At 45.2% G+C, this 20,439-nt stretch overlaps 1 protein-coding gene across 1 annotated transcript in view; it reads right to left on the reverse strand.

Annotated features, from left to right (window-relative positions):
• Window positions 1–5,339: 5,339 nt before the first annotated feature.
• LOC119969932 (ankyrin repeat domain-containing protein 31-like) overlaps window positions 5,340–20,439 on the reverse strand; it is a 273,205-nt gene continuing 258,105 nt past the window's right edge. The window contains exons 21-24 of the mRNA XM_038803900.1: window positions 19,020–20,199; window positions 10,137–10,277; window positions 9,074–9,218; window positions 5,340–6,323 (exon numbers count right to left, since the gene is read on the reverse strand). Of these exons, the coding sequence (XP_038659828.1) occupies window positions 6,160–6,323; window positions 9,074–9,218; window positions 10,137–10,277; window positions 19,020–20,199 (1,630 nt within the window). The 3' untranslated portion in view covers window positions 5,340–6,159. The remainder of the gene's footprint in view (window positions 6,324–9,073; window positions 9,219–10,136; window positions 10,278–19,019; window positions 20,200–20,439) is intronic.

Genomic DNA, 20,439 nt, shown 5'->3' on the forward strand with positions numbered 1-20,439 from the left:
TCTGTGAAGGCACGGTTGCCAATGACAAGGCAAAGAGACAACAATATGCACAAGAGGCCAGAGTCCGCACTCAGTCATCCTCTGTTGCAAGATAAAGCTTGAAGAAATGCAATAGCATTAATAATTAACCGTCTGAAAATTTCAAACAAAGTCTGGCTATGGATTGTGGGTAGCTTCAGCACTCCAGCTGCCAGTTTAAGAGAAAAACAGTACCTGTGTCATAGTGTTGAACGTCATTTTGTTGAGGGTATTAATCCAGGTCGTTGTAAACAGAACATGATGTCAGCCAGTGTGTAATGCTAAATTGATGCTCAACTTCTTACTTTGACCTCACTGTTCTAGTTTTTTTAAATTTCTTTAAATAAATTTAGAGTACCCAAATATTTTTTTCCAATTAAGGGGCAATTGAACTTGGCCAATCCACCCACCCTGCACATCTTTGCATTGTGGGGGTGAAACCCACGCAGACACAGGGAGAATGTGCAAACGCCACACGGACAGTGACTCGGGGCTGAGATCCAAGCCCGGGTTCACTGTTCTAGTTAATGCCGTTTCTTCAGCATGCCCAGCTGAACGTGTTCAGCAGCATTACAGATTCCCCCCACCACTGGTATTTATAGGCATCATTGAAATTGCAAGTTGGTTGTTTATTATTCCAGTTGGCTCTTGCTGAGTTTGTGGAAGTACTGGGTGTTTGGAGGAGTTCCTAAAATTTGATCAATTGTGCAGGAAATGGTGCTGAAATATTAATAAGGCTATTGAAAGGCATCCGAGGGCGCCGCCCATTCCCAATCATGGGGAGTATGGCTATAGCCTCTTGGGTTGCAACATCAGAGGGAGGTGGACCAGCAGCAGCAAAGAAAATGTGATGCTCACAGAGGGAGGAGGATGGCTCTCAGCAGGTGGCCTTACCCATTTAAAGTTGTCAGGGAAGACTTCTACCGACACCTAAAGCGGGAGCAATACATTCAGTGGCTGATCTTCACTCAGAAAGTCATAGAATTCTGTCACCCACCTCTTGGACCCAGACCTGACGTGGGTGAGGATGGAGCAGCCAATGGCTGTCAAGGTGGCAATGGCCCTGAGATTTTCCACCAATTTTGCCCTGTGACAAAATAGCCAACAGCCCAAGACACGCCAATGACAGCAGAGGACGTGCATGGGAGAGTTGAATGAACTTGGTTTGTTCTCACTGGAATGACGGAGGGGTGACTTGATAGAGGTCTATAAAATAATGAGGGGCATAGACAAGGTGGATAGTCAAATACTTTTTCCCAGGGTAGAGGGGTCAATTACTAGGGGGCATAGGTTTAAGGTGCGAGGGGCAAGGTTTGGAGATGTATGAGGCAAGTTTTTTATACAGAGGGTAGTGGGTGCCTGGAACTCGCTGCCGGAAGAGGTGGTGGTAGCAGAGATGATAGTGACGTTTAAGGGGCATCTTGACAAATACAAGAATAGGATGGGAATAGAGGGATACAGATCCCGGAAGTGTAGAAGATTTTAGTTTAGACGGGCAGCATGGTCGGCACAGGCTTGGAGGGCTGAAGGGCCTGTTCCTGTGCTGTAACTTTTCTTTGTTCTTTGTTCAAGGGGGCTGCAGAAAGACTTGGACAAGCTAGGAGAGTGGGCAATGAAGTGACAAATGAAATAAAATGTGGAAACGTGTGAGGTTATGCACTTTGGAAGGAGGAATTTAGGCATAGACTATTTTCTAAATGGGGAAATGCTTCGGAAAGCAGAAGCACAAAGGGACTTGGGAGTCCTTGTTCACGACTCTCTTAAGGTTAATGTGCATGTTCAGTCGCCAGCTAAGGAAGCAAATGCAATGTTAGCATTCATGTCAAGAGGGCTAGAATACAAGACCAGGGATGTACTTCTGAGGCTGTATAATGCTCTGGTCAGACCCCATTTGGTGTATTGTGAGAAGCTTTGGGCCCCGTATCTAATGAAGAATGTGCTGGCATTGGAAAGGGTCCAGAGAAGGTTTACAAGAATGATCCCTGGAATGAAGAACTTGTCATAGGAGGAACGTTTGAGGACTCTGGGTCTGTAGTCATTGGAGTTTGGAAGGAATGAGAAGGGATCTTATTGAAACTTACAAGATACTGCGAGGCCTGGATAGAGTGAACGTGGAGAGGATGTTTCCACTTGTAGGAAAAACTAGAACCAGAGGACACCATCTCAGACGAAAGAGACGAACTTTTAAAACAGAGATGAGGAGGAATTTCTTCAGCCAGAGGATGGTGAATCTGTGGAACTCTTTGCTGCAGAAGGCTGTGGAGGCCAATTCACTGAGTGTCTTTAGGACAGAGATAGGTTCTTGATTAATAAGGGGATCAGGGGTTATGAGGAGAAGGCAGGAGAATGGGGATGAGAAAATATCAGCCATGATTAAATGGCGGAGCAGACTCGATGGGCCGAGTGGCCTAATTCTGCTCCTATGTCTTCTGGTCTTCTGGAAACCATTGTATTTCTGCGGCTGGTCCAATTAATTTTCTAGTCAACAGTGACCAGGATATTGATGATTGGGGATTCATTGATAATAGTACAATTGAATGTGAAGGGGCAGTCGTCAGAATTTCTCTCTGCCTCCAGCTGTCTTGGGAAAGCAGACAGCTTAATAAAAAAACCCTCCCACCCAGGTTATTCTCTCTTCCAACCTCTCCCATCGGGCAGGAGATACAAAAGTCTGAGAACATGCACTAACAGATTCAAAAACAGCTTCTTCCCCGCTGTTACTAGACTCCTGAATAACCCTCTTTTGGATTGAACACATCTTCTCTACTGTGTTATGCTACATTCCGTATGCTTCACCCGATGTCTGTGTCTATGTATTTACATTGTGTATTTATCATACATACTATGTTTTTTCATGTACGGAACGTCTTGTCTGGACTGTATGGAGAACAATACTCTTCGCTGTAATAATAATCGCTTGTTGTCACAAGTAGGCTTCAATAATGTTACTGTAAAAAGCCCCTAGCCGCCACATTCCGGTGCCTGTTTGGGGAGACCGGTACTGTACCTCGGTACATGTGAAAACAAATCAAATCCAAAAATCTTACTGGAGATGGTCACTATCCATCACCTGTTTGGCGTCGGAGAATTCACCCATAGACTTTGATTCTCCATTCCCGCTGCAGTGAATGGAGATTTGGCTGAGTGCCAAATTTTCCATCTTTGCTGACAGCAGTAGTGCGGCGGATTCGCAATGGTGAATCCCACCCACTATTTCTACTCATTGGCGATTCTAGAACTATGAGGCATAGTCTAAAGGTTAAGGTCAGACCATTCAGGAGACACTTTAGGAAGCACTTCTACACACAAAGGCCGGTAGAGGTTCGGAACTCCCTTCCACAAACGGTATTTGTTGCTCGGTCAGTTGTTAATTTTAAATCTGAGATAGATAGTTTTTTGTTGAGCAAAGATGTTAAAGGATATGGGCCAATGGCAGGGATAAGGAGTTAGGCCACAGATCAGCCATGATCTCATTAAATGGCAGAGCAGGCTCGATGGGCTGAATGGCCCCACCTGGTCCTATGTTAAATTTCCCAACTGCTATCAAGGGATTCAATCTCATGCCTGTGGACTATACGTCTAGGCCTCTGGTCTACTAGTCCAATAACTTAATCATTGTGCCACCATACCCAACAGTGTATGAGCCCCCATCTCTCTCCCTATTTCAGCCCATGAGGGGGCAGCACGGTGGCACAGTGGTTAGCATTGCTGCCTACGGTGCTGAGGATCCAGGTTCGAATCCCGACCCTGGGTCACTGTCCGTGTGGAGTTTGCACATTCTCCGCGTATCTGCGTGGGTTTCATCCCCCACAACCCAAAGATGTGCTGGTTAGGTGGATTGGCCTTGCTAAATTGCCCCTTAATTGGAAAAATGAATTGGGTACTCCAAATTTATTTTTTAAAAAATTTCAGCCCATCAGTTAACAAAACTCTGATTCATAACTTTTTTGCCCCCCAGACTTTACACATCCAATTGTCTTCAGAGTGAGACCGATCACAATCTCTGTAAGTCCCTCCAGACTTAAGGGCCTGGATTCTCCGCTTCACAGCACTGGAAACCTGAACGCGATTGGGCGGAGAATCACGGGTGATCAGAAATTCGAGGGTTGCGCTCGGCACTGATTCCAATGCCATGCTCCAGTCCCTCACTGGTGACGATATTGATGTTTGCAACCTGCGCTAGCGGATCAAGGCAAAACCATAATTTGCATGGATTTCAATGCCAGCCTGGCAGGTAGTGCCCCCTGGACACACTGAGAATTCAAGGCAGACACTGTCAAGGTGCCCAGGTACCAGCGGGAGTGCCAGGCTACTACCCTGCCCTGGACCACCCGGGGATCTCTAGTGATCTGTGAGTTCCCCCCCCCCCCCCCCCCCCCCCCCCCACCCCGAGATGTCGTCACGCCTGGCCCATATTTCTGTAAATCAGTGCTAAACGGCGCACTGGCACGGTCTCGCAGATGCGGCCTTGACTCCTGGGCGCATGGTGAAAGTCGTATCCGGGTATTTATAAGAGCCTAATGGCTCATTTTAATATGCAGATCTGGATCTCGCTCAGTGAGGGTGCCGGGCAGAGTGAGTTCGGTGACGCGATCGGCCCGCGTGGAGCCCAATTTGGAACTATCATGTGATTCACTCGTTGCGCCCCGATCCATGCCGGGCACAATGTGGTCGCTGAATCACGCCCTTGGTCTACCAAACGCAGAATTCTGCCAAGATTTCCTTGAGCTCTGCATTGCTCTACTTCTGGTCTATTTTGCATCCCCCACTCCCTTTGTCCCACCATTGGTAGCAGTAAATACATCTGGATCATCCGAAAACACTGCAATTTTTATCCCGAATCCCCATATTGCTCTTTTTCTTCTTTAAGACATTCCTTAAAACATGATATTTTGACCATGTTGCTTGTATCACCTTCTTGGGCTCTGTGTCAATTGTTTCCCGATTACACCCCCTGTGAAGTGCCTTGGAATGCTGTAATACATTATAAAGATGCTATATAAATTCAAGTTGTTGTTAAATAACATATATAGTTTACCTGTTGCAGCTAAAATGTGCATTATTTTAACAACATCTGTTAACTTCCAATTTCAGTTCTAAGTATTAGCTACTTTGAAAAAGTTATCCCTAAACTTTTATAATGTACCTTTCAGTTCAGTGTAAATGGAGTAGAGGGAAAATGGAAAGTAAAATGGTCAGCCTGCAGTGAAGTACGATTCCTTCACAAATAATTCAGTGTCCCTCTTATTCTGCTAAAACATGCAGGACAAGAACAACAAAACCAATAAATGCTACAGGCAACAATTTTAATTGAACGACATTGTAATATGCAACCATTCTGGTAAAGTAAACTGGAAAGACCAAATAACAAAACCTTCAGCTGAAATATATCCCACTAAATCGGAAAATGTAGCTGCTTCTTGAAAAAGGGCCAATAACAAAGCAAATACAGTCTTTTAAAGACGGCAAATGCTGGTAAACTGAAATAAAAACAGACCATGCTGGATAAACTCAGCAGATCTGGCAGCATCTGTGGAGAGCAAAACAGAGTTAACGTTTCCAGTCCATATGACCCTTCTCAGTTCTGTAGAAGAGACATATGGACACAAAATGTTAACGCTGTTTCTCTCTCAGATGCTGCCAGACCTGCTGAGTTTATCCAGCATGGTCTGTTTTTTAATAATACAACTGAACTAAAGCTTAACCATGCCGGTACTTTTTAATATTTTTCAGGAATGTAGTCACATTGTTTTCATAGTTCATTTTAATCTTTCGCTGGCATGTTGATACTAATTGTTTATATTTTGTTTTGCAAAGGCAAAAGGGTAAGTGGATTGTTTCAACAAAAGTTTTTTTTAAGTGGAACAATAATTGCCAGGTCATTCAACCATCCCAAAAACCTCTGCTTTCAACTTATCACTACGCTTAACATGGGAAAATATCAATAAGAAAAACACTGACTAGATATTCATTTCTATTGCAGCTAATGCTAGGGAAGGTTTTAAAAATCAGGAAGTACCCAACCTGATTTAGAATTATGACATCCATGTTTCTGCTGCAACGGTTTATTACTATCTTTGAAACTTAATTTTTAGAAAAAGAGGACATTGCCCCGATTTATCATTATGAAGTGCAATTGTTTTAAGAGGAACTGCAGAAATTCCAATCATCACACTCTGTGTAAAACTTCCAGTGCTGATCCATGATGTGACATGGCAGAAATTCTTCATTTCTTATCAGGAGAATCTCATGAAGCTGCATAAAGTTGCTGCTAGATTTCTCGTTCTGTGACTTGGGAGTGGATTCTGTAAGGGATTAAAATATGATATATTAGCACCAACAATCTGGTTTGAAAGGCAACAAAAGAAAGATGTAGAAATCACACAGATAAATAACTGATTCTTTCAAATAAAAACAACCACATTGTTTGTATGTACCTTGTTACTGTTTTGAATGCAATCATATCCTTCCGACAGTGCAGAAGGAGGTTTTTCGGCCCCCATAACACCATAACCCCACCTAACCTGCACATCTTTGGACTGTGGCAGGAAACCGGAGCACCCGGAGGAAACTCACGCAGACACGGGGAGAAAGTGCAAATTCCACAGTAACCCAAGGCTGGAATTGAACCTGGAACCTTGGTGCTGTGAGGCAGCAGTGTGAACCCCTATGCCACCGTGCAGCTTGTAGGCCCCTAATGTAGTTACCTGTAGCACCCTTTTGGCCCAACTCGTGTTTTAAACATTTCAGATCCCCTCTCATCCTTCTGAACTCCGGCGAGTTTAAATCCAAACGGTTTAATTTCTCTCCGTATGTCAACCCTTTTACCTCCAGAATCAATCTGGTGAATCTCCTCTGAGCTTCCTTCAATGCCAACACATCCTCCCTCAAATAAGGAGACCGAAACTGGACACCATACTCCAGACCAACACCAATACAATTGCAACAACGCTTTTCTACTTTGATACTCCAGTCCTAGTGCAATAAATGCTAATATTCCATTTGCTAATATTCATTGCCACAGAAGGCTATGGAGGAAAAATCACAGTGTCTTTAAAACAGTGATACGGGCAGCATAGTGGCGCAGTGGGTTAGCCCCGCAGCCTCACGGCGCCGAGGTCCCAGGTTCGATCCCGGCTCTGGGTCATTGTCCGTGTGGAGTTTGCACATTCTCCCCGTGTTTGTGTGGGTTTCACCCCCACATCTCAAAGATTTGCAGGGTAGGTGGATTGGCCACGCTAAATTGTCCCTTAATTGGAAAAAATGAATTGGGTACTCTAAATTTATTTTAAAAAACAGAGATACATAGGTTCTTGATTAATAAATGGGTCAGAGTTATGGGGAGAAGGTAGGAGAATGGGGTTGAGAAACATTTTAGCCATGATTGAATGGCAGAGCAGACTTGATGGGCCAAATGGCCTAATTCTGCTCCTATGTCTTATGGTCTAATCAGCAGATTTCCTTGCCCATGTAACCTGATGCCATGAGCCTTCATGGGGTCTGGAGTCAATGTTGAAGATTCCCATGGCAACTCACTCCTGATTGTATGCCACTGTGCCACCACCTCTGGTGGGTCTGTTCTGCCATTGGGACATGGAATACCCAGGGATGGTGATGGTGCTGTCTGGAACATTGGTTAGAATATATGATTTGGTTAGTATGACTATGTCAGGCTGATGCTTGACTAGTCTGTGGAACAGTTCTCACAATTTTGGCACCAGTCACCAGATATTGGTGAGGAGGGCTTTGCAGGGTCACCTGGGCATGAGGTGCCATTCTTTTTCCAGTGCCCACATTGATGCTGGGCAGTCTGCCCGGTTTTGATCCTTTTTGACTTTTCTGTCACAGCTTGGACAAACAACTGAGTGGCTTGCACGGCCATATCAGCGAGGAGTTAAGTGTCAACCACGACGTTGTGAGGATCTCAAGTCACATATATGAAAATGAAAATGAAAATCGCTTATTGTCACGAGTAGGCTTCAATGAAGTTACTGTGAAAAGCCCCTAGTCGCCACATTCCGGCGCCTGTTCGGGGAGGCTGGTACGGGAAGGTAATATAGGTAAGGATGGCAGATTTCTTTCCCTAAAGGACATCAGTGAAGCATGTATTTTTTTGTGACAATGTGGCACTATCATTGTCACCATTACTGAAATTAGCTTTTTTTGTAAAATTCCATTTTTACCAATTAAAATTGATTTGCATCAGCGACCAGGATGGAACTTGAACACACGTATTCAGAAAATTAGCCTGAGCCTCAGGGTTACTAATTCAGTATAATTACCACCACAATACACCACACCACCGTCCCGTCTTTAGCAATGCTGTCAGTCATTTCCCCTAATACTCCCTGATCGATATGTCACTGGAGAAAGACGGTAGGCAAATCAATGCTGGTCGAGACTGTAGATATGAAAGGCAAAAATTTAAATTAATATGTGAAGTGTTGCAACTAACTTCAATTACATTAAAATGCGCTCTTGCCTGGATCAATGTGAACTTTTTTGTCCATATCAGGAATATCGGAAAGAAAGTCAGTTTGTTTCAAGAGAGGAGATTAATGAAAGCAAGTCTGCACAAAGGGAACAAAAGGGTTTCTAACGTATTGAGTAAACAAATATTAAACCTATCAATTGGAGATTAAGTCATAATAACAGGCATAGAGTAAGTTAGGGGAGGCAGTGGCATGGTGGTATTGTCGCTGGACTAGTAATCCAGAGACCCAGAGTCATGTTGGGGAACCTTGGTTCAAATCCCACCATGGCAGATGATGAAATTTGAATTCAATATTAAAAAATCTAGAATTAAAAGTCTAAAGGTGACCATGAAACCATTGTCGATTGTTGTAAAAAAAAACATCTGGTTCACTAACGTCCTTTAGGGAAGGAAATCTGCAATCCTTACCTGGTCTGACCTACATGGGACTCCAGATCCACGGCAATGTGGTTGACTCTTAAGTGCTCTCAGAGATGGGCATAAATGCTGACCCAGCCAGTGAGACGATGCCCACATCCCATGAATGAATCAAAAAAAATTAGCTGTTTGCTGTAACCAAACCTCTGGAAATTCCACACTGTGGGGACATTGAAGATGATTGATCGGTTGTCCTGGTTGGCTTTGAAATATGCTGCGTATCTGGAGGCTTGAATGATGATTTAATTATTGAACTGTATTCTGAAAGTTCTTTGTTTCTGTAGGTAACCTGAAAAGTAAAACAAATTCATCCAATGCATGACTTTGAAATAAAAAAGGTTATTTTCTCTGCGAGATCTCCAACCTTCATGTGAACAAAATGGCCATATTTTTGTAATTCAGCAAAAGAGAATCCTAACTTTTCTGAGGATGCCAGCAATTACAATTCAATGGAAATGAGCAAAGAAAACTGTCCGGTTATAAGGCACCTTCGATATTAATCCTTTCACAATTCCTAGGCAGTTAGATTGTGGTTGACGATCAATATTTCACTTACTCGGCTAAGGGGAATGCAGACGTCTTGGAAAATGGCACAACAGCGATCTGAGAAAGCAAATTTCAATGGGCAAGACATGGCAGCATTGGGTTAAATTTTAAATGGGAGCGGCTCTTGGATAGAAGATGGCAGGGCAAGTGGAACACCTAAAATTAAGTTCAGGCATGAGGTATTTTAGTTCCTGGGCCTCATGTAAAGGTTGTCAGTCATTATCCTATCTGGGATTAAGAGGGTACAAAGCACCCAGGTAGCTGGTCATTTGGTCCCATGCTGGTATTTTGGTTAGTGATGTGAATGTGCGTCAATCTATGGAACTCCTGCCTACTTTCGGCAGATATTTCATCCGCTTGGAAAACCTGGCAGGTTAAAATCAGAAATCATCATAATCTGAGTGGGTAAGTAACATGTTCATTCTGAACTTCCCACTATCTGATGGCTGCATGACAAGTAGGGTTAAAATTGGACAAATAAGTATTTTATTTTCATTTTTTTGGCAGCTATCTAAGCAAATTGTTGATTTTGAAATATGAAGCATTGCTAATGTTTAAACTGTCTATTTTGTGAATATATTGAGGAATAAGCCAGGACTATTCCACAACTACAATTGACCCACAGCAATTTTGCTTGCTGTCGTTCTTATTCCTATAATACCTTGCTCCAAGCAAATTTCCTGCTGACTGGTATTTGGTCTCCCAGAAGCACTTTTATCCAATGCACGAGATTACGATGAATCACTCCTTCTTTACTTCTAATTAAACCAGAAGCCAGTAATTCAGCTTTATAACAAGTTCCCTAAGGATAAGGAACAAACATTTCTAATTATCTGGACATTCTATTAAAACAAAACCAAACACAAATATACTGATCCACAAGTTAATCATTTGTGCGTAATTGTGGAATTAAACCTATCTTGTACTTCTTCCTAAATGGTAACTTTGTAAAGCATAAGGCATACATTTAACTCATTTAGAAAGAAATCACAAACAGGTGTTTTTTTCTGACTGGAGAAAAGTATGCAATGGGGCCCCCTTTGCTTTGCTTGCTATACATCAATAGCCTGGGGTTGGGTACAGGAATAACAATTTAGAAATTTATGGATGATACCAAATTTGGCAATGCTGCAAATAGCAAGGAGGGTAATAGCAGACTTCAGAAAAACATAGACAGGCTGGTGAAGTGAACAGACATAATTTAATTCAGATAAGTGTGAAGTGATGTGCTTCGGGAGGAGCAACATGAAGAGGTAGCGCATTCCGAAAAATCTAAATGAGGGTGTACAACAGTTTAAGTTTCAAGAAATACGCATTCTCCATGGCAACACTTCTGCCACTGGTTGCCCACATGCCAACCAATTGGCACTTTCTGCTCATAGAGTATAAAGTTGTTGTTTCCCCTGACATTGGTACTCCTGTGATTGCCTGGGGAGTGCAAGGTGGAAAACTTCAACAAAATGAATTCTTCAGCAATACTCAAGTTCTGTACCACTCAGCCGGAGTATTTTGTACAATTCCGAGAGCCACACCTTAGGAGGCAGGTCAAAGGTTATAAGGGAGATTTACCAAGATTCTGCCAGGAATGAGGCATTTAAGTTATTATGGAAAGACTGGAGAAGGTGGTTGTTCACTTTAGGCCTGAGAAAATTAAAGGGAATCTTGACAGACGTACTCAAAATTATGAGGGGTTTTAATAGGATTCAACTGTTTACTTTGGCCAAGTTGGTCAATAATGAAATATCAGGGCAGCACGGTGGCCTAGTGGTTAGCACAACCGCCTCACGGCGCTGAGGTCCCAGGTTCGATCCCGCCTCTGGGTCACTGTCTGTGTGGAGTTTGCACATTCTCCCCGTGTCTGCGTGGGTTTCGCCCCCACAACCCAAAAATGTGCAGTGTAGGTGGAGTGGTCATGCTAAATTGCCCCTTAATTGGAAAAAATAATTGGGTAATCTAAATTTAAAAAAATAAAATAATGAAATATCATAGGTTTAAAATAATGTGCCAAAAAATCAAATGGAAATAAGGGGCGGCATTCTCCCCTACCCGGTGGGGCGGGGGGTCCCGGCATAGGGGAGTGGCTCCAACCACTCCGGCGTCGGGCCTCCCCAAAGGTGCGGAATTCTCTGCACCTTTGGGGGCTAGGCCCGCGCCAGAGCAGTTGGCACCACGTCGACTTGCACGAAAACCGGCACCAGTGGCCTTTCAGGCCTACCGCCCGGCTCCGGGGCTGGCCGAAAGGCCTTCGCCGGTTCGCGCATACGCCGGTGGTGACGTCAGCGGCAGCTGCCGTCACCACCGGCGCATGCGCGCTGGGGGATTCTCTTCTGCCTCCGCCATGGCGGAGGCCGTGGCGGCGGCGGAAGAGAAAGAGTGCCCCCACGGCACTGGCCCGCCCACCGATCGGTGGGCCCCGATCGCGGGCCTGGCCAGTGTGGGGGCACCCCCGGGGTCTGATCGCCCCGCACCACCCCCAGGACTCCGGGGGCCCGCTCGCGCCGCCACCAGAGGTGGTTTAAACTTCGGCGGCGGGAGAGGCCTCCCAGCGGCGGGACTTCGGCCCATCGCGGGCCGGAGAATCGCCGCAGGGGGCACGCCGCTCGACGTGGGGCGATTCCCGCCCCCGCCAATTCCCGGGTGGCGGAGAATTTCTGCCACGGCGGGGGCACGATTTTCGGCGGCCCCGGGCGATTCTCTGACCCTGCGTGGGGTCGGAGAATTTTTCCCAAGAAATGTTTTCACAATGGCTTTGGGCATTAATAATTATTTGTTCACAGAATTTTAGCAATGTGGGAACTTAAACTTAAATCATAGAATCGTTCAGCCCATCAAGTCTGCACCGGCCCTTGGAAATAGCACCTACTTACGCCTCACACCTCCAACCTATCTGCTTTATCCCCGTAACCCAACCTAACCTAAATGAGAGGGCACAAATATGAACTAAAATGTAATAGATTTCAAAGAGAGCGCATTGCTGGGAGCAAAATGCGCACGGTGCCAACATATTATCAGGCCCAAAGACGCTGGAGTGTGTTCCCAGGTTTATTATGCCAGTGGGTGGCACGGTAGCACAGTGAGTAGCACTGTTGCTTCACAGCTCCAGGGTCGCAGGATTGATTCCCGGTTTGGGTCACTGTCTGTGTGGCGTCTGCACATTCTCCCTGTGTCTGTGTGGGTTTCGTCCGGGTGCTCCGGTTTCCTCCCACAGGTCCTGAAAGACGTGCTGTTAGGTAATTTGGACATTCTAAATTCTCCTCTGTGTAACTGAACAGGTGCCGGAATGTGACGACTAGGGGCTTTTCACAGTAACTTCATTGCCGTGTTAATGTAAACCTACTTGTGACAATAAAGATTATTATTATTAGGATAATATGCTTAGCTGGCAGGTCTGGAATTGGGAGCCCACCCATGTTACGCAAATTGAAGGTAATTGGCTAGTTGAGCTCATTAAGAAAGCAATCGGCTGCCATAATCCATGCAGAATGGAATAAAACGCTGTCAGAATGGGATTTGCACCAGCCACATTATTTCCATGAGGCAAACTGTAATGGTGGCTGCCTGAGGGCAGAGTTAAATCTTGGTTGTTCAGTATTCTGTAATCACTGGAAGTGCTTCATGGAAGTAGATGTATACTGACTCAAATTCATGATTTAAGAACCTGAGACATCATGCAAAGAGGTCCATGAGGCTGCTAAAGAGGGCAAATTACAGACCGTGACCTCAGGGTCATAGCTGGTGAATCCAACACCAGACATTCTGCCCTATTGCTCTCACTGGGCGGGATATTCCCAGTCTACAGCCCGGAACCCAACCAGCGCCCAACTGACTTCTGCGTCTTTGGGCCCTGAGCTTAGAGGTCTGCATGCCAGCCAGTTCTGGGTCAACCAGCACTGCAGTGTACTATTCAGCTTGCCAATGGGATTTCCCATTGAAATCATCCCACTCTGCAGTGGTACCCGTTGGCGGGGATGGGCTGCCAGCGGCACGGATACGGAAAGACTGTATGGGTATATGAGGTTACAAGTGCTGCTCATGGGATGGGGGCATTGAACTTCTGTGAAACCAGTGGAAGGAAAAACAGCAGCAATATATGCTGAACTATAAAAAGTTAGACAGAAATCAATACAGTCTACATTTAAATTTAGAATGTGGAAATGACTGCCAATAAAAGCTATTTATTGACCATGAGGGCAGCAGGGTAGCATGGTGGTTAGCATAAATGCTTCACAGCTCCAGGGTCCCAGGTTCGATTCCCGGCTGGGTCACTGTCTGTGCGGAGTCTGCACGTCCTCCCCCTGTGTGCGTGGGTTTCCTCCGGGTGCTCTGGTTTCCTCCCACAGTCCAAAGATGTGCTGGTTAGGTGGATTGGCCATGCTAAATTGCCTGTAGTGTCCTAATAAAAGTAAGGTTAAGGGGGGGGGTTGTTGGGTTACGGGTATAGGGTGGATACGTGGGTTTGAGTAGGGTGATCATGGCTCGGCACAACATTGAGGGCCGAAGGGCCTGTTCTGTGCTGTACTGTTCTATGTTCTATGTTCTATGTTCTATTTGTTTAATTATAACTTTTCTTATATATATAAAATTTTTCAGAGGTGGTCTCACTCCACTGACAGAGGGGGAGCAGCTCCATGGGATTTCGTGGCCTTTGAACTTCAGGATTTGTATCCAGAATTGGGAAGGAGTCGATCTAACAACTTAAAAATTAAATTTCTTTCGAACAGACCTATGAACCGCGCGGTCGAGAACTCAGCCCATTGGAGGTGGTGATTCACGGAGGCCCTGGAGAATACCAGGTCAGGCTCGCTAATGACATGGAAATGGTGTCTATTGTACATGCATTCCGGGAGAACGCATTGGCGCCGCTGTCAAAATGATGGAGAATTGTGATTTGGCATCAAATCGACACCAGCAGTGATTTTGACGTCAGAACGTATTCTCCACCCAATCGCGTTCTGCAGTTTCGGCGTCAGCCAACAGAGAATCCTGCCAGAGCCAGGAACAGAATCTATATGGCTAGAGCTAAGGAACAAAACCAATTAGTAGGAAAGATGTTTTTTGCAAGGAAATTACAGAGAGGTGAAAGAATTATACAGTTGTCATCATGGATGGCATTAATGATGTGAATTTAGGCTGGGATAATGGTGTAAAGGGCAGAGATGGGCAAACATTCCTAGAGTCTGTTCAGGAAAATTTTCTACAGCAGCAGGTTTCCAGCCGAGTAAGAAAGGAGGCACTGCAAGATCTGGTTCTGGGGAATGAGGTGGACCAAGTGTATCAAGTGTCAGTAGGGGAACATTTAGAGGACAGTGATCATTGTATCATGAGGATTAGGTTGCCAATTAAAAATGACTAAAGAATAATCCAGAGAAGAATAAGTGACTGGAATGCGCTGCCAGAAGATGTGGTGGATGCAGGAATATTAGCAACATTTAAGAGGTATCTGGATGGGCACATAAATAAAGAGGAAAAAAAGTGATACGGGGCGAGTAAGGGCAGAAGATTTTTGTTAGTTAGAGCATCATAATCTGCACAGGCTTGGAGGGCCAAAGGGCCTGTTCTGTGCTGTACTTTTCTTTGTTCTTTGTTCTCTCTTTTGAAACCTCCTCTGGAATCCGCCTCCACCTCTCTCCCAGGCAGCGCATTCCAAATCCCAACAACTCTCTGAGTAAAGAGGTTTCTCCTCATTTCACTCCTCACTGTCTTGCTGATTATCTTGTAATTATAGAATCCTAGAATTTACAGTGCAGAAGGAGGCCATTTGGCCTATCAAGTCTGCACCAGCCCTTGGAAAGAGCACCCTACCCACGCCCATACCTCCACCCTATCCCCACACCTCCACCCTATCCCTGTAACCCCACCAAACCTTTTCTGGGCACTAAGGGCAATTTAGCCAATCAACCTTACCTGCTCATCTTTGGACTGTGGGAGGAAACCGGAGCACCTGGAGGAAACCCACGCACACACGGAGAGAACCTGCAGACTCCGCACAGGCAGTGACCCGGCCGGGAATTGAAGGTAGAGCTGTGAAGCAACTGTGCTAATCACTGTGCTACCGTGCTGCCCCCTAGTCACTGACATACCAACTAATGGAAACAAAATATCCTTCTTTACCCTGTCAAAATTGTTCATAATTTGAACACCTCAATGAGGTCACCTATTAATTTTCTCTGCTCCAAGGAGAACAAGCCCAATTTCTCTCATCTTTCCTTGTATCCAAAATTCCTCATTCCTGGTATAATTCCAGTAAATCTGCTTTGCACTTTCTCTAGGGCTTTACCATCCTTCCTTAAATAGGGTGCCCAGAACTGAATAAAATATTCTAACAGTGGTCTGATCAATGCATTGTAGAGGTGTAGCATCTTCCTTGCTTTTCTAATCTATGCCTCTCTTTATAAACCCACGGATCCTATAAGCCTTCTGAACATAGAACATAGAACAGTACAGCACAGAACAGGCCCTTCGGCCCTCGATGTTGTGCCGAGCAATGATCACCCTACTTAAACCCACGTAACCCGTATACCCGTAACCCAACAATCCCCCCATTAACCTTACACTACAGGCAATTTAGCATAGCCAATCCACCTAACCGGCACATCTTTGGACTGTGGGAGGAAACCGGAGCACCCGGAGGAAACCCACGCACACACGGGGAGGACGTGCAGACTCCACACAGACAGTGACCCAGCCGGGAATCGAACCTGGGACCCTGGAGCTGTGAAGCATTGATGCTAACCACGATGCTACCGTAAGGCCCCCAGAGTTTCACCTTAATCATAGAATTTGCAGTGCAGAAGGAGGCTATTCAGCCCATCGAGTCTGCACCAGCCCTTGGAAAGAGCTCCCTACCTAAGCCCACTGCCCCACCCTATCCCTGTAACCCCACCCAACGTTTTTGGACACTACGGACAATTGTGCATGACCAACCCACCTAACCGGCACATTTTTGGACTGTGGGAGGAAACCGGAGCACCCAGAGGAACCCCACGCAGACACAGCGAGAAAGTGCAAACTCCGCACAGACAGTGACCCAAGCCGGGAATCGAACCTGGGACCCTGCAGCTGTGAAGCGACTGTGCTAACCACTATGCTACCGTGCCCCTGGTTTAGATAGAACAGTACAGCACAGAACAGGCCCTTCGGCCCTCGATGTTGTGCCGAGCAATGATCACCCTACTTAAACCCACGTAACCCGTATCCCAACAATCCCCCCATTAACCTTACACTACGGGCAATTTAGAATGGCCAATCCACCTAACCCGCACATGTTTGGACTGTGGGAGGAAACCGGAGCACCCGGAGGAAACCCACGCACACACAGGGAGGACGTGCAGACTCCACACAGACAGTGACCCAGCCGGGAATCGAACCTGGGACCCTGGAGCTGTGAAGCATTGATGCTAACCACCATGCTACCGTGAGGCCAACTGTTTCAACTTGCCTGGCCACCTTCAGAGAATTATGCACGTGAACCCAGAGGTCACTCTGCTCCTGTACTCCCCTCAAAGTTGTACCATTGTCTTCCCATGTTTCCTCCCCCAAAATGCATGACCTCACAAGATGTTGCAGTTGCACAGACCATGGTGAAAGAGGAGGTAATTTATACACACGAAGGGTTTAAAATTGACAGAGAAAGTTTAGAAGAAGAAGAAGAAGAACAGTACAGCACTGAACAGGCCCTTCGGCCCTCGATGTTGTGCCGAGCAATGATCACCCTACTCAAACTCACGTATCCACCCTATACCCGTAACCCAACAACTCCCCCTTAACCTTACTTTTTAGGACACTACGGGCAATTTATCATGGCCAATCCACCTAACCCGCACATCTTTGGACTGTGGGAGGAAACCGGAGCACCCGGAGGAAACCCACGCACACACGGGGAGGACGTGCAGACTCCGCACAGACAGTGACCCAGCCGGGAACCGAACCTGGGACCCTGGCGCTGTGAAGCATTGATGCTAACCACTATGCTACCGTGCTGCCCAACTTAGATAGGCTGTCTGTACTTAAAAGTTGATAATACACCAGGACCAGATAATTGCATCCAAGCGATACTCAGGAGGCACTGGCCGTAATTTTCTATTCTTCCTGAGACTCAGAATGGTTCCAGGGACTTCAGTTATGAGGATAGATTGAAGAGATTATGAATATTTTCCTTGGAGAGAAGAAGGCTAAGAGGCCTCATTTTTGCTACCAAGTGGAAGAAAAACTCGTATTTCTTCACTATACTGCATCAGCCATTCATTTGTCCACTCATTCAACTTGTCCAAATCACACTGAAGGATCTCTGAATCCTCTTCACAGCTCACCCTCCCATTCAACTTGATGTCATCTGCAAATTTAGAGATATTTCATTTTGTTCCCTCATCTAAATCGTTAAAATTATTTTGAATATTTGGGTCCGAGCACAGATCCCTGTGGTACCTCACTGGTCATTGCCTGCTACTTTGAAAAAGAACCGTTAATTCCTACTCTTTGTTTCCTGTCTGCCAACCAGTATTCTATCCATCTCAATACATTACCACTAATCCCATGTGCTTTAATTTTACACATGCAGGACTTTGTCAAAAGCCTTCCGAAAGTCCAAATATATCGCATCCACTGGCTCCCCCTTGTCAACTCTACTAGTTACATCCTCGAAGAATTCCAGTAGATTTGTCAAGCATGATTTCTCCTTCAGGAATCCATGGGGACTCTGTCCTGCCATTATCTTCTAAGCACTCTGCTATAAAATCATGTGGAGATGCCGGTGTTGGACTGGGGTGAGCACTAAGAAGTCTTACAACACCAGGTTAAAGTCCAACATGTTTGTTTCAAACACTAGCTTTCGGAGCACTGCTCCTCCTTACCTGAGGAAGGAGCAGTGCTCCGAAAGCTAGAGTTTGAAACAAACATGTTGGACTTTAACCTGGTGTTGTAAGACTTCTTACTAAAATCATCCAGATACTTTATAAAGGATGTGAGGGAATCCGCCTGTACCACCCTCCCAGGCAGTGAATTCTAGACCATCACCACCCTCTGTGTAAAAAGGTTTCCCCTCACATCCCGCCTAAACCTCCTGTCCCTCACCCTGAACTTGTTTCCCCTCATGACTGTGCCTTCAACTAAGGGGAGCGGCTGCTCCCTATCCACTCTGTCCATGCCTCTCACTGTCTTGTAAACCTCGATCAAATCACCCCTGTGCTCCAACAAAAACAAGCCAAGCCCATCCAACCTCTCTTCATTACTTAAATATCCCATCCCAGGCAACATCCTGGTGAATCTCCTCTGATCCCCCTCCAGTGCAATCACATCCTTCCTATAATGTGGCGACCAGAATGACACACAGTACTTTGTAGCCTCAGCAAAGTTCTATACAACTCCAACATGACCTTTACCTAACAAGGATCTATCAAGCTTTTGGGGACAACAGTTCCATAGTTCCACTTTTGGAATATCCTATCCAGCAGGGGAATCATCAGTTTATTTGCAAACTATACTTGAAAGGATCATTTTGCACCAAAAACACTTTCTACCACAACATTGTTTTGCTTTAATGACATACCTGCAGTTTGACTTGCAGAACATCTTTTCCTGGCTGAATCAATCCGTGATTGATTAGATCTATTAAGTGTAGCAGTTTTCTCTGCCCACTTCCTTTATCCTCTGGTAGAGATTCGGCATCATGCTGACTCCCAGATGGAGTAGACACACCCACCAGGCTGTTATCTTCACTGTTCCAGGTAACCTGAGTGGCATTTACCTGCATTGTGCACTGATTGTTTGGATGAGCAGCATTTAACCTAGCCTGGCATATGCCACTCGACCCTACAGTGTTAAACTGTAAAGTCTGTTGTCGATTCCCACCCCACTGCGATGTACTTGGTAAGGCAATAAGCTGATGGCTAGACTTCTGTTGAAATGCTTGGGGCTGAACAAGAAATATCTCCGTTGTATTCTTTGGCAGCATTTGACTGTTACGGCTGGTTTCAATTGGATTTGTGTTGACGACTTCCTTGTGAATAGCATTGGATTTTTCAACACTGGTGTTCAACACTGTACAATCATCAGTAATTTCTAAATTATTTTCTGGATTATGGGTTGACTGTGTGGTACTCAAAAGATCATTCTGGCCAGAGTTGCTGCATGCTGTTGAATCTCTATTGTCAGCCTGTCTTGCGTTGAATGTTTCCCTCTGAATGTGCGACGTATCTAAAGAATGTGGCTGCAAAGCATTTGCTTCTCCTTTGCTTGGGACAGATTTAGAAGGACTGGCTGCACATATACTGCTGTCACTGCAAATGGTAGCAGCCCTTTCATTGCTGCACCCAGCTGTATTTTCCTGAACAGCACCGTATCTGTTTGTATCCTGACTAGCAGCAAAGCCCATCTTGTCCAAACTATGCTTTTGCATGCATTCTGCTTCGGCAGATGAACAGGTTAATCCTGCTTCTCTGGAGGTCGCATTGACAGAACTAGCACTCGGTCCCTCACCCTGACTCAAAACCTGTGCTTCATTAGAACGGGTGTCTGTCCTCGTACAGCTCTTAATAATACAAGTCAAATTTTTAGTCGGCTTTGCTGAATTATCTTTCTGCGTCTGTTTCAATTTTAATTTGTATTCTTGCAACTTCTGATCCAATGCTCTCCGTTTCTGCAGCAGATTTAGGAATCTCCTTTGCCGGGAGGCTAGAGCTGTTACTTGTTTCTGTAATGTACCCTGTCTGAATGATGCTGGAGAGACCCTGTAAATTAAAAATGGGGAAAAGCTGATATTTCTTCTATGTGGCATATAGTTCCTGACAAATGGCAGCATGCATCTCAGCACAAATTACTTTAGTTGCACTTACTATTGTTCTACGCTGTGTTAGTGTAGATTTTATTTCTTTTTTTGAGTTTGTTAATTTATCACAGCCCTATGATAGACGTCATTGCAAATTAACTCAAAGAAGTAGATAAGTGTCAATAATTTAATGCTGTTTTAC

Source organism: Scyliorhinus canicula, chromosome 8, assembly GCF_902713615.1.
Source record: "Scyliorhinus canicula chromosome 8, sScyCan1.1, whole genome shotgun sequence".
Classification (NCBI taxonomy): domain Eukaryota; kingdom Metazoa; phylum Chordata; class Chondrichthyes; order Carcharhiniformes; family Scyliorhinidae; genus Scyliorhinus; species Scyliorhinus canicula.